This window comes from Physeter macrocephalus, chromosome 14 (assembly GCF_002837175.3).
Source record: "Physeter macrocephalus isolate SW-GA chromosome 14, ASM283717v5, whole genome shotgun sequence".
Classification (NCBI taxonomy): Eukaryota; Metazoa; Chordata; class Mammalia; order Artiodactyla; family Physeteridae; genus Physeter; species Physeter macrocephalus.
The window spans coordinates 28668092-28682331 of NC_041227.1; the positions used below are offsets into that span (position 1 = coordinate 28668092).

Sequence of the window (14240 nt, forward strand, 5' to 3'; positions counted from 1 at the left end):
ACCATCTCCCATCAGCCCTTCCCTGCTCATGGCCTGATTTGATGTCACCAAGGGCAGTCTCGCACCAATGTAGTCACTGGCATAGTAACCAGTTCTGTGGTCTCTTACATTTCTGTGGTTGATGACTTCCTAGGGGGGCGGGTTTAGAGTTTGGGTGTCACATCCTGCTCAGTGGGAGGGAATCCAGGCCATGAGGTCTCATCCTAAGGATTGCTAAAGGGAGCCACAGTGAAACCTGTGCCTTTAGGACTTTGCTGAGGAAAAGGAAACTGGCTAATAGGGTCTGGGGTCAGCTTTGGCCTCATTCAAGGTAGGGGTGACTGTTTCCATTCTATAGATGGGGTGACTGAAGCTCAGGTGCTAATGGACTCACCCAAGGGAATGCTGGTTAGGGACAAAAGCTGCTGTCTGGGCAATTTCATCTTCTCGAGGAGTGGCAGCCATCATGTCAGACCCCTGACCTCTCTCTGAGCTGAGGGAGCATGGGCTGTGCCTGCCTCTGAAGATCTGGGATCTAAGGGGAAGAATGTGGGCCTTGCTTGCAGAGAGGTGACCTGGCCAGTTAGGACCTCTGTGTGCAGACACACACAAAGATGGGAAACCAGGGCATGCATGGATCAGAGATGGAAGCTGAGCTGGTGGGGCTGGCCCAGAATTTGAAAGGTTCATAGGAGATGTTTAGATGACTAGTACCTGATCTGATCTATTGTCAGAGCGTGATCCATTCATTTTTGCTGAAGGTGGATGGGATCTCTAGGATGGAGTTTGGAATAAAGCTCTTTGGGTGTGAGTATGGGGGCAGGAATGCAGTCCTGGACTCTTCCCTGATCCATCTCCACCTCTGTTTCTCTCTCCACTGCTAGCTGAGCTTTATGCCCATCAGAAAGACCCAACCCTTTCTCTGACTTCTGTCCATGCTTTCTTCCCCTCCTCCACCCCCACTCAGGTAGTCTCCAGTTTCTGTCTCTGCAGGCAGCTATAAGCTGGGGTCCTGAAACAATTCACTCAGGTCTATCCCACCTTGCAGAGCATCAAGGGGAACAGAAGCCAGCCAGAGCACTCACCTCTCCAGGAATACCTTCCCCTCCTGGCCACCAGTGCCTTTGTGGGCCATGCCTTTGGCTCTGACCTCCCATCCCTCAAACACTGAGTTTAGGGCTGTCTTTTTCCATGCAATACAGGCTCCCCACTTCTCTTCTGAAAAAGGCTTACAAAGCCTTTTAAAATTGTGTTTTTAGGGACTTTACGCATCTGGTTGCAGGGAAGAGGTGTGGGTAATAAAGACATTGTGCTTGGAGAAAAGTCTAAGTGCCAGGAAGGAAGTTGGGGCCCCTAGAGTCCCTTCCTCATGTCGGCCTGTGAGGGCCAGAGAACACTGCTGGCTGGAGGGCTCTGCAGAATGAGGCCCCTGTGCCTTGTCTCTTTTATTAATTGAGCTTAGGGTTGGCTAACGGCCACTGTATCTGATGCCTACTCCCCACCCCTTCCCTGGCCAAGACTGGTGGGATGGTCAGGCTGAGTCAGGGTTGGGGGTCAGTCAAACACAGGCTGTGGGATAGTCTGATTGATGTCAATATCAAGGTCCACTCTGATATTAGGGTTGGGGCCAAGGTTGAGGCTGGAGTCTAAGCTCAGATGCAGACTTGGGTTCTTTTACACGTGAAATGGAGCTCTGGGTCCTAGGAGAGGTGGCTCCCTCCGCCGTACTAGTCTCTTTGGGGATTATCCTCCCTCTCCCTCCCACTCTGAGGTGGCCCTGGCAGGTGGCCACACCTGTTACCTGTGCTATCATTTAATTCTCCCAGCAGTCCCACCAGGTAGCTGTACCCCCATTTTACAGATGGGAAAGTTTAAAGACTGAAGGAGGCAGGCAGTTAAGCATCAGATGGGGCTTAGATAACTATGTCCAGGAGGCGGGGTACAGATGCTGTGTCCTTGGGGTGAGTTCAGAGGTATTGGCCAGGTAGGGCCCAGAGAAGGGAAGACACTGGTCTGGGGTCACCTGCCAGGAGAGACTGAGCTGGGCCCTGAATCCAGGTCTCTGGGCTCGAGGCCAATGTTCTCTCCCTTCCCCCTGTGTCTTCTGGGCTGACAGGCTGCTCCTGCCCTGTCCCCACGTTTATCCACCCCAACCTACCTTCCGTGGCTGGCCAGGCCTGGCCCAGAAATCCTACTTCTTTCACCTCCTGGCTGGCTGGGCTGGGTGAGGAGGACTGGGAGGGTCTGGCTGGAAGGAGTTCAGGCTCAGTCTCTCCTTGGGTTTTAGGGGTGGGAGGAGCCTCATGGGCAGACACAGAGCCCCTTTGTCTGGGCCACTGTGCAAAGCAGCTGGTCTGGGATTTCTGGGCGTTTTTTACATTTGAAGAATAATTGCATTGTCTGGGGGGTCCTCGAGAATCCAAATCCGCAGCCCCCCCTCACCCCCCCCGCCCCCGAACTGCCAGGCAGTCCAGAAATATTCCTTAGGACCAGTACCCCAGCTTCCCTCCCCCTCCCTTCCTCCTGTTAGAAGCCTGAGGCAGAGAGGGATTCCTTCAGGGAAACTGAGGTTGGGTTGCTGCCCTAGGGCACTAGGAGTATCTGATGGGAGGTGACACTTGTAAGTCCCTGATGGGGAAGGTGCAGGTGGCCCCCAAAGCCCTGGACAGAGCTCACATGAGCAAATGTGTGGCTTAGAGGAGAGAAGCCTGCTTATTGGAAAGGGTGGGCCCATTTTTTTTTAATTAATTAATTTTTTTTTGTCGCACCATGCGGCATGTGGGATTTTATTAGTTCACTGACCAGGGATCCAACTCGTGCCCCTTGCATTGGAGGCACAGAGTCTTAACCACTGGACTGCTAGGGAAGTCCTGGGGTGGGCCCATTTTGGAGTGCTTCAGCTGTTGGAGTCTGGACCCTAAGGTCCAAGTGTGTTAAATGCCTTGGCCATACTCTTCTCTGGGAAATGGTCATTCATCCTGGAGTGACCTTGAGGAAAGGACAGGGAGACAGACATATTTGGGAGTAGGCTGTGTTCATAAGGGAGCCAAGGATGGGCAGACTTCTTTTGTTTCTTCAGAGGGGCAACTCTGGAAGGGTATGGGGCACCTGGGAGGCTGGGCCCCTTGTGGCATTGTTTTTGTTGTAGTGGTCACTGTTAAGGAGGGAAGTGACCTGCTGATTGCCTGATGAGCTGAAGTGGACTCCAACACTGAGGAGGAAGAGGTGTCCTGCACCAAGCTGGGCCACTGACCCTCCTTGTGATTCACTCCCAGGGCCTCCTAGTCTTCATCCATCCTTCTTTGGTGACCCTGCCATGGGACAGGGCCTTTCTTCCCACTTCTTTCCCTGTTGCCTTCTTTCCAATTTGGCTTCTTGGGCAGGTTCTGTCAGGGCAGTGTTGGCTCTGGCCTGCAGGGGGAGGTGGTGGCCTGCAGGTCAGAGAAGTGGGGGTAGGGGTGGAGTGGGGTGGGGTAAGGGTGGGAGGCAGTGGGGCATTTGGGCATGTTGAATGGGGGTGGACCTGATTTCTTGAAGCTACTAGGAATGGCCTGCCTGGGGACACGGCGGCCCCAGCCTCCCACCCCTATTTTGCCTTGGAAACAGGAGCAAGTAGGCAAGTGTCTGTTGCCCTGTGCCTCCCTCCTCCCTACTCCCCCTCCCTGCCTGGCTGAGCCAACACTTTTTTCTTCTCTCCTTTATCTGCTCAAAAAAGTACAGGGTGTTCTGTTTCTCCTGTGCATACAGATCAAGGAGGGGGATGTTATTTATTTATTTTTTTTATTTACTGAAGGCAAGAGAAGGACAGGGAGGCACCAAGGAGCATTAAGTGATTCTTCTTAGGCATTTTCTCATAAGATTAAAAAAATTCCAAAGGAAGAGATGACACAAACCAACAGAAAACAAAAGTGCTCCCCCCCCATCCTGAGATAAGAGGGCCCAAAAGTCCAGTTCTGCATTTAGCTGAGGGCCCAGCACACAGTAGGTGTTGCTACATACAGTTTTCTCTCTTCCATTCAGTTTGGACCCCGGGGTACATTGGCTCCATGGGCCATTATGGGGGACCATGAGGCAGACGCCTCATTTTTGCCATCTGTGGACTGTGCATGTGGCTTCTCCGGCTTCTTGCGGGGGCCCCAGGGGTTGACAGGCTCATCTGGGACAAGGCCTGTGGAGAGACAGAACTATGGGTTTAGCAGTGAGGGCCAGGGGAATAGGTGACCTATCTGGTCCCTGTTTACTTGCTCCCACCATGGCACCATATGTGTGATGTCTGTTTGAGTTGAAGGTCTCTAATATGTTGGGAACTTGGGGTCCTTTCTGTGTTCATCTTAAAAGCAGACTGCCTGCCTGCATTTCCCACAATCCATTCCTGAAGCCTGTACCAAAGGCAGTGTATTCATAATTTAGCTACAGAACTTTACAAATGATTTTCCCGCACAAGGCTATTAAAAATGCTGACAGTCTCTTGACATCCATGTAGGGCCTTATTTAACTGTCACAATAATGCAGTTAGGACAAGCTGGGCCACTTCAGAGAGAAGGAAAAGGAGGCTGGGAAGCCAGGAAGTTCAGGTAGCCCCCTGGGAATGCACCACTGCCCCAAGCATTCCTTACCTCTACCCAAGGCTGCAGTTTATCCTAATCCCCGGGTTTTCATAGGTGGTGCTCCAGGGAGCCTGGGAGGTTCTGCCATGAGACCTTAGGGACCTCAGGAGGTAGCGGGAACTCCAGTTTCAACCCAGTTAACACCCTGGTCTCCACAGGAGATATTCGAGAAGGGGTTCCACCAGTAAGGTCTGAAAACCACTGTAGCGATCCCACCCCTTTACTGTGTAAAAGTGGTTGTTTTGGGGAGGGCGTCCTCAGGCTGGGGGTGGGGCTGGAGGCCCAGAGAGCAGTGCACAGGCAGAGCCCCCCAGTTCTGGGGAACTGGGGCGTGGGGGCGAGGTGGGCAGTCTCGACTTTGGCTTAGCATAGCAGGGTGCCCAGCTGTTGAGGCCGTTAGCAGCAGCTCTGAGCTCCCTGTGTGTTTACAAACCTGACGCAGAGCACGCTCCTTGCCCGCGCTGCGGGGCGGACTCTTCCTCCCTGCTGGCCTCTGGTGCAGGCAGCCACACCCTCACCTCTAATTTTAGTCCTCTAGTCCTCCGCCAGAACCTTGGGGAGGGAGGGGAAGGTGGCAGAGGGGGAGAGGAGGAAGGGTAAGGGGAAGGGGAGGAAAGGGCTTGCACCAGCTCTGACCTCCATGCTCCCAGGAGACCGAACAGAACATCACTGGGACGGGGGTGGGGGGTGGGGTGGACCGCAGAAGGACAGAAAGACATAGGAGGGAGGAATGGGAAAGCCGGACACAGGCTCTCCTAGAAGAAGGCAGGGATCCAGGCTGTGTGGGGAGCCCCTGCCTCTGAGGGTATCTGGGCCTCGGGCGCCACCTTCCGGCCCTCTAGGGAACCAGTCCCGCACCGAGGCGGCCGCCTGGGGGTGGGGGGTGGGGTATAGTTTGGAGGGAGTTTGGGGGCAGCAGTGAGGTGACATTCCTGTCCGTGCCCAGGTGTGGCATCGGCAGGTGAAGTGGGCGGGGGAGGTGCAAGGAGCAGCTTCTCAGACTGAGAATATTTAGAAAAAGACCACTTTTAAAATCTGTGATCAAAAGATGTTAGGGGTGGAGTGGAAACCTAAGTGGTCAGACCTTGAGGCGTGTGAAGGAGGAAGTTAGCACACAGCTTTTATTTTATTTTTTATAGTGAACCAGGAATGAATATCTGAATAGTTATTGAGATGTATATACATACATATATGTAGTGAGTGGCACAAATCCTAAGTATACAACTATGTACATTGTATAACCACCATTCATATAAAGATACATATTCCTTCCACCCCAGAAAGTTCCCTTCTGACCCTTTTCACTCATTCCCCTCCTCCCAATCTCTCTTCTGTCATCACAGATTCATTTTACCTCTTCATGAATTTCACATAAATGGAGTCATACCCTATGGTGCTCTTTTGTCTCTGGCTTCTTTTGTTCAATGTAATGTTGTTGAGAGTAGTTTAGTTCTGTTTATTGCTGAAGAATATTCCCTCGTATGAATATGCTACAAATAGCACAATATATTTATCTATTCTTCTGTTGATGGACCTTTGGGATATTTGTTTTTGGTTATCATGAATAAAGCTGCTATGAGCATTCTGTGTCTATTTGGTGGAGTATACCCTGTTTCTCTTGGGTGTATTCTTAGGAGTGGGATTGCTGTATCATAGGAAGGGTTTTACTTAGCTTTATTAGGTATGGGTGACAGCTTTTTATATGCCCCTTGTCCACTGCCCAGCAGCTACTTTCCACTCACATTCACTCCCCTGTTGTTAGGTCCTGGATACTATGGATAGTATGGATAACTAACTGGACAGTATGCAACTTCTGCCACTGAAACCTTAGGCAGCTTGGGTCAGGAAAGGAATGGGAACAGGATCAGATCTGAGTGGCCCTTTGGGATGGCCCACAGATACCTTCAAACCCTTGTAGTCACTCCAGGAATAGAAGGGTAGGCTCTCCCAGCCCTGGGGCCAGATTCAGGGACCCCCCTTGGCCTCCCGTCAGCTCCCTAGGCTGGCGTCTCTGAGCAAGCTGGCTTAGTGTAACTGTCAATTTGATGTCTGGCCTCTGGTGCCACGGGTCCTCACGGTCCACTGTTTCCTGGGCTCTTTGCTGCTTTGTGGTGACTGAGGGGCTGGGTGGCCTGGGAAAAAAAACTGGAGACCTACCCGGAATAGCAGAGGTTCATTCGATACCAGCCTCGTGGCACTTTCTGGGGGGAGGGTGGGACTGTGTCCTGCCTACCAAATTGCCACCTCATTGAGGCTGTGAAAGACTAGCTGAAAGCAAGAGGGGAAGAGAAGACAGGGCAAGGGACAGTGAGTGCCAGGGAAGGGCCAGGGAAGGGAGGGAGAGCAGAGGGTCTAGTGCAGTGTGTGCAAGTATCCTGGGGTTGGCCCCAGCAACCTGAGGTCTGTATAAGCATCCTGGGGTCCATGAGAGCATCCTGAGGTCAGTGTGAGCTGGACCACAGCAGTGGTACTGGGCTGTGCTGGGCTGTGCTAGGCTGTGTTGGTCCAGGATTAGCAGCACCAGCATCAGTTTCTCCTGATTTTGACCTTCTTGGTCATACAAGACCAAGACTCTTGTCTTGCTGACTCTTGTCTCATCCTTGGGGAAGAGGCAGTGCCTACTAGGTTTGAGATGGGATTGATGGATTTCAGGGGTTTGGGGCGGGCTGTCAGCTCTCCTTTTTGCTGATGGGGGCCCACGGTGCATCCTCCCTTCCTGTTTTCTTCCCTGTGGCTCCCTCCCTCCTTCCCCACATCCTTTGGAGTTGGCTCTTCTTGCCCAGGTCCTCGGAAGGGATTGAGAGGGCTCGGGGTCCCCCCTTGAAGGCAGAGCCTGTGAGCATCTCTTGGGGCAGGTGGGAAGTGAAGGCAGAGCTGTGACCCCCTGCCCCCTGCAGGTTCCTAGGAGGCGAGTGTGGACGGTATGCAAAGTTGTGAATCCAGTGGTGACAGTGCGGATGACCCTCTCAGTCGTGGCCTGCGGAGAAGGGGACAGCCTCGTGTGGTGGTGATCGGCGCCGGCTTGGCTGGCCTGGCTGCTGCCAAAGCACTTCTGGAGCAGGGCTTTACGGATGTCACTGTGCTTGAGGCTTCCAGCCGCATTGGAGGCCGTGTACAGAGCGTGAAACTTGGTAAGTGCCTCAGTTCACCTCAGTCCAGTCATCTCCTAAGGTCACTTCTTATCTCCCAGTGCCCTGGCCTAGCCTGAAATCTCGTTATTTTATCTTCTTCCCAGGGGTTAGTGTTCTATCACGCATGCTGCCTGGGCATTTTCCCTTCCTTTGTCCCTCTCAGCACCCTTCTGAGGTGGGCAGGATGGGGCTCTGGCCTCTATTTTTGGAACACGATGTAGAGTTCACAGTGTTTAGGAGGGAAAGGACACCCAGAACCAAACTTTGCAGTGGGTAGACTGGTTTCTATTTCACAAGAAGGGGAATTCTGCAAGTTTCTATTAGTTGTTAACTTTTGAGTATGAATTAGTGTATCACGACTGAGAGCTAGCCCTGGGACAATAGGAGCTAAGGGCAGTGGAGGTGGAAGAAGACTTTGGGCCTCCTTGTGAGTGATGGGCAGGTCTTAGGATTGTCTAGGAAGAGGGTCTGTCCAGGTTGCAGAGAAATAAGGCCTCTGCAGAAAGCAGCCAGATAAGAGACATACCCTAGGGGTGGGCAGGTTTTGCCAGGGGTCCTAGAGGGTGGGAAGTTGCCTGAAATGCAGGTAGAAGTCAGGGGACTTTCCCAACCCGGGGGTCTGACCATGAAAATGGCCCAGTGGGACCACTCATGGTGGCCTGGAGTGTGTGGGCTACACTGACCCTCCAGAGGATTTTGTGTCTATTGCTACATGGGCAGCAAGGCCAAGCAGATTCTGTGTGCTTACTTTTGATGAATGGGGCAATTGGCTCAGAGAAGTAGGTGGACAGACTTAGAATAAGCAGAGATTGAGGAGCAACCTTCTCTCTTCTTTCAAAAACTTTGATCACATTAAAAGTCTTCCCTTAGAGTATTTCCTGGAAGGTGTATGTGAAGTTATGTCTGTCTTCCCCTGGCATACACAGGAGTATGTGTTGGCAGTGAGGATGAAAGTGCAGTCCAAGGCATGTGCAAACCTGGGGACAGCCAGCTGGGAAGCCCTGAGACTCTTTGCTCAACACCTGATTGGCTGACTAGGAGCCTTAGGGATGGGATGGCTCCATTTGTGCTTCTTGAATCTTGATAAGACATTCAGGGTCTGACATAAAAGCAGAAGATGGGAGGACAAACAGCTCAGTTTCAGTGGTAGTTGACAGCTGAGACGTGCTGTGCAGGAAAGTGATGGTAGAAGGGAGGGAGGTGGAAGGGATGGGGCTGCAGGAGGCTGGGGGGATGTACATGGCAGGAAGCCTTCCTCAGAGGGGAGGGAGCTTGGGTGGGCCTCAGGTGATGAGGGGAGTTGGATAGGTAGTGAAAAGAAGGAAGGGGGTAATTGCACACATGGAATTGCACACATGATATATGTAAAGAATCAGATCAAGGCAGACCCTGCCAGGATACGGGAGAGCAAATCCAGGCAAGGGCGTATGTGTGTGTGTTGTGTGTGCAGACACCCAGGGCTGAAAGCCCAGGCTGCAGTTGGACCTGCAGCAGTGTGAGATGCTAGCTGTGAATCCCGGTGGTAAGGGCAGCGGCGATGACCAGAAGCCCCAAGGACACCGTGAGGTAGATGTGGAGATGGTGCCTGGTACCCTTTGGATGCAGGATGTAACAAGGATGACAAAGGTGAGAGGCCTGTGGGAGAGGGCAGGAAACATCCTCAGACTGAGGCGTACTCTGGGCCACCCCACCTCCTTGTAAAGCTTGGGGGATGGGGTGGAGCACTGACCTTGCTGCTGACCTTGAGCTGCTCACCTCGTTCCTGCTTATGCCTGGATACCCCATGCCTGGACATCACTGCCCAGTGACTATGACTTGGAGCTCCCTGGTGTACCCTGGGGAGGGTACAGGCCCCTTTTGCTCCTATTGGGAGCTCAAACCAGGCAAAACACCTTGGGGAGCCTGAGGCTCTAAAGGAGAATTAGTAATAAATGTCCCCAGTGCGCCCCCCGCTCCCAGGAACCCCGTGGAGGAAGAAGGGCACTGGGTTTCTAGCTTTTCGTGCCTTCTGGTCTGCCCACTTTCCCTGGACAAAGGGACCCACACATTCCTGCCTCTGATTCCAGAGTCACCAGGAAATTCTGTCTTGCTGGCTGTGGCTTGAGGTTGATTGTGTTTTCTCTTGCTCTGTGTTTGGCACATAGATACACACAGGGCTTTTTTTTTTTTTTTTTTTTTTTAAGTAACTGATGGTTTAATTAGAAGCAGCCCAGGAAAGAGAAGGCACAAAAAAGAGAAATGCCCAGTTCCTGGGGTGAGGGGTGAGTGTTGTCTGTTATAGTGTATTAGATAACTATTGCTGCATAACAGACCACCCTAAAATGTAGTGGCTTAAAACAACACCATTTTATTTGCTGATATTCTGTGGCTCCAGAAATTTGGGTTTCTCTTCATGGTGGTCACAGTCTAAGAGGGTGAGAGTGGAAGCCACAAGATGTCTTGAGGCCTAGGCTCTGAAACCACAAACATTGCTTTCATTGCATTCTATTAATCAAAGCAAGTTACAAGCCAAGCCCAGAGTCAAGGGGTGCGGAAAGACTCCATCTCTTGATGGCAGGACTGGCAAAGTCACATTGCAAAGGGCCAAGTGTGTAAGGATAGGAGGGATTATTGTGACCATCTTGGCAAAAAAGTTACCACACATGATGTCTTGAATCAGCCCTCCAAAAACAAAACGAAACACCAAAAAATGTTCCTTTCTGTTTTCCTTTAATTGTTTCAGCTTCCCTGGGAGCTAGGCAAGGGAGGAGACAAATGTATCACAGCATGCAGCATGAGAAAAGGAAACTGAGGCCCAGAAGAGGAAATAGGCACAGGCACAGTGACAACTTGCCTCAGAGCATCTGATATCTTGGCTATGGATGGGGTGGTAAAATGAGCCACCAGCCCTGTCCCAACTTGGGCCCAGGAGTTTCCCTCTGCCCCAGTCAGACTCTTAGGGTTCTACCACCTGTGCCATAGGATGAGAAAGCTTAGTTTTCTCCAGAAGTCTGTTTTAGACTGCCTTGGGGAGGAGTCTTCCAAACTGGAATGTTTGCCCTCTTTCTTCTGCCCCAGACTGAGTTGGGAGGTGACCATTTTCCATCTGGCAGAGTAGCTTAGACTCTTGGGCCACTGGATTTTGAGGAATTGGAATAAGGCCAAATGGGGACCTTAGGTCTGGAAGGCTGGGCCTCCTCACTGGGTATTTCAAGTACCCTTGCTCCCCTCACTGGGCCTATTGTACCCACTGGTACCCATAGAAGTTCTCCTGAGGGGGAGGAGAGGTTTGTTGTCTGGTGTTATCTTAGGAGAGTCTTCTAATTATTCCAGTGAGAGGACTTGGTGTCAAATCATAGTTATTCAAGGGTGGAAGTTAGCTATAAAGTGGAATCCATTTTGTGCCACATGTGGTTTCTACTGAGATATTTTCACTGAAGATTTTGGTTCGTTGCTAGAGCGGGACCTAATCCCCTTCCTTCCCTCTGTTGTTGGGGATGGAAGGATCCTCTTGGAGGAAGGAGGGTGAGGCAGTGTTCTGGCTCTCTTCCTTGCCCCTATAAGAGCCTATTGTCGCCATCAGGACACGCCACCTTTGAGCTGGGAGCCACGTGGATCCATGGCTCCCACGGGAATCCCATCTATCATCTAGCAGAAGCCAATGGCCTTCTGGAAGAGACAACTGATGGGGAGCGCAGTGTGGGCCGCATCAGCCTCTACTCCAAGAATGGCGTGGCCTGCTACCTCACCAACCATGGCTGCAGGATCCCCAAGGATGTGGTTGAGGAATTCAGTGATTTATACAACGAGGTGAGGTATTAGGGGGATAGTTGGGCACAAGGGTTTGTGGGGCAGGGAGTGCCCTGGCAGTGTGTGTGTGTGTGTGTGTGTGTGTGTGTGTGTGTGTGTGTATGTGTATGTATCAGGTGTGAGGGGGCTGGGTGACCTGCTGGGGTCTTCTACGATACTGGTCATGTCTGCACATTCTCTGGGCCCTGCATTTGGAAAATCAAGACAATTTGAGGGTAGAATGAAGACAATGAGTGGAGCAGTACTAGATAAGAGATTATCGATACTCATGATTAAATATTTCCCCAGAAAGTCCTTAAACATCTTTTATTAGATTTATTACTAGGGAAGTGGGTATGATTATTGTTGTTATTGCTCTTGGATACTCTTTTAAATGGTAATTTTTAAATACTTTATTTTCTAATTGTTCCCGGTGTATAGAATTATAACTGCATCTTTTTTTTAATTGAAGTGTAGTTGATTTACAGTATTATATTAGTTTCAGGTGTGCAGTATAGTGATTCAACATTGTTATGCATTATACTCCATTTAAAGTTATTACAAAATAATGGTTATATTTCCCTGCTGTGTGCAATATATCCTTGTTGCTTATTTATTTTATACATAGTAGTTTGTATCTCTTAATCCCATACCCCTGTCTTGCCCCTCCCCACTTCCTTCTCTCCACTGGTAACCACTAGTTTGTTCTCTATATCTGAGTCTATTTCTGTTTTGTTCTGTTCATTCGTTTTATTTTTTAGATTCCACATATAAGTGATAACATAGAGTATTTGTCTTTCTTTGTCACATTTATTTCACTAAACCTCTAGGTCCATGCATGTTGTTGCAAATGGCAGATTTTCATTTTTTTTTATGGCTGAGTAAAATTCCACTGTGTGTGTGTGTATATATATACATTTTATATATATATATATATATAACCATATATTTTATATCTATCTACGTATCTATCTAACATCTTCTTTATCCATTCGTCTGTTAATGAGCACTTAGGCTGCTCCCATAGCTTGGCTATTGTAAACAATGTTGCAGTGAACTTTGGGGTATAAGTATCTCTTCAAATTAGTGTTTTCTTTTTCTGTGGATATATACCCAGGAATGGAATTGCTGGGTTATATGGTAGTTATATTTTTAATTTTTTGAGGAACATCCATACTGATTTCCACAGTGGCTGCACCAATTTACATTCCCAGCAACAGTGCACAAGGGTTCCCTTTTCTCCACATCCTCACCAACATTTATTATTTGGGTTCTTTTTGATGATAGCTGTTCTGACAGGTGTGAGGTGATATCTCATTGTCATTTTAATATGCATTTCTGTGATGATTAGCTGCATTGAGCATCTTTTCATATGCCTGTTGGCCATCTGTATATCTTCTTTGGAAAAATGTGTATTCAGATCTTCTGCCCATTTTTTAATCGAGTTGATAGTTTTTTTGATATTGAGTTGTATGAGCTGTTTATATATTTTGGATATTTACCCCTTATTGGTCATATCATTTGCAAATACTTTCTTTCACTCAGTAGGCTGGCTTTTTGTTTTGTTAATGGTTTCCTTTGCTGTGCAAAAACTTTTAGGTTAAATTAAATTAAATTTGTTTTTGCTTATGTTTTTTTTGCCTTAGGAGACTGATTGAAAAAAAATATTGCTACAATTTACATCAAAGAGTGTTCTGCCTATGCTCTTCTAGGAGTTTCATTGTTTCCATTGTTACATTTAGGTCTTTAATCCATTTTGAGTTTATTTTTGTATATGGTGTGAGAAAGTGTTCTAATTTCACTCTTTCACATGTGGCTGTTCTGTTTTCCCAACATCACTTATTGAAGAGACTGTCTTTTTTCCATGTATATTCTGCCTCCTTTATCAAGGATTAATTGTATGTGGGTTTATTTCTGGGCTCTCTGTTCTGTTCCATTGATCTATGTGTCTCTTTTTGTGCCAGTACCATGCTGTTTTGATTACTGTAGCTTTGGAGTATAGTCTGAAGTCAGGGAGTGTGATACCTCCAACTTTGTTCTTTTTTCTCAAATTGCAATGACAATTTGGGATCTTTTGTGGTTCCATATAAAATTTTTTTTTTTAAAGAAGATGTTGGGGGTAGGAGTTTATTAATTTATTTATATTTATTTTTGCTGTGTTGGGTCTTCGTTTCTATTGCGAGGGCTTTCTCTAGTTGTGGCAAGCGGGGGCCACTCTTCATCGCGGTGCGCAGGCCTCTCACTATCGCGGCCTCTCTTGTTGCGGATCATAGGCTCCAGACGCGCAGGCTCAGTAGTTGTGGCTCACAGGCCTAGTTGCTCCGTGGCCTGTGGGATCCTCCCAGACCAGGGCTCGAACCCGTGTCCCCTGCATTAGCAGGCAGATTCTCAACCACTGCGCCACCAGGGAAGCCCCCATATAAATATTTTAAGACTATTTTTTCTAGTTATGTGCAAAATGTCATGGGTATTTATAACTGATTTTTATTTATTGATTTTAGCTACCTTGCTAAATTATTATTTTAACTCTAATACTATATCTATTAATATACCACATTAATTTATGTTCTAATGGTATTTTGGAATTTTATGTCTATAATCCTATACCAAAAAATGAGAATTTTGCTTTTCCTTTCTAATCCTCAGACCAGCATTGTCCAATAGAATTTTCCATGATAATGGAGATGTTTTAGACATCTATCCAGTATGGCAGTCACTAGCCACATGTAGCCTTTGAGCTCTTGAAATGTAGCTA

General features: G+C 48.9%; 1 protein-coding gene across 5 annotated transcripts in view; it reads left to right on the top strand.

Annotated features, from left to right (window-relative positions):
• The window catches only part of SMOX (spermine oxidase), a 39311-nt gene that overhangs the window by 15131 nt on the left and 9940 nt on the right, over window positions 1-14240 (top strand). For 4 of the 5 annotated variants that reach the window (XR_008619103.1, XM_024117111.3, XM_024117109.3 and 1 more), the window contains exons 2-3: window positions 7484-7717; window positions 11280-11506. Coding sequence is in view for 4 of the 5 variants with exons in the window: in XM_024117111.3 (XP_023972879.1) it covers window positions 7510-7717; window positions 11280-11506 (435 nt within the window). In the remaining variant the exon portion in view is untranslated. Of the gene's footprint in view, window positions 1-7483; window positions 7718-9167; window positions 9344-11279; window positions 11507-14240 lie in introns of those variants that run through there. The other variant, XM_028499669.2, reaches the window with a different exon arrangement.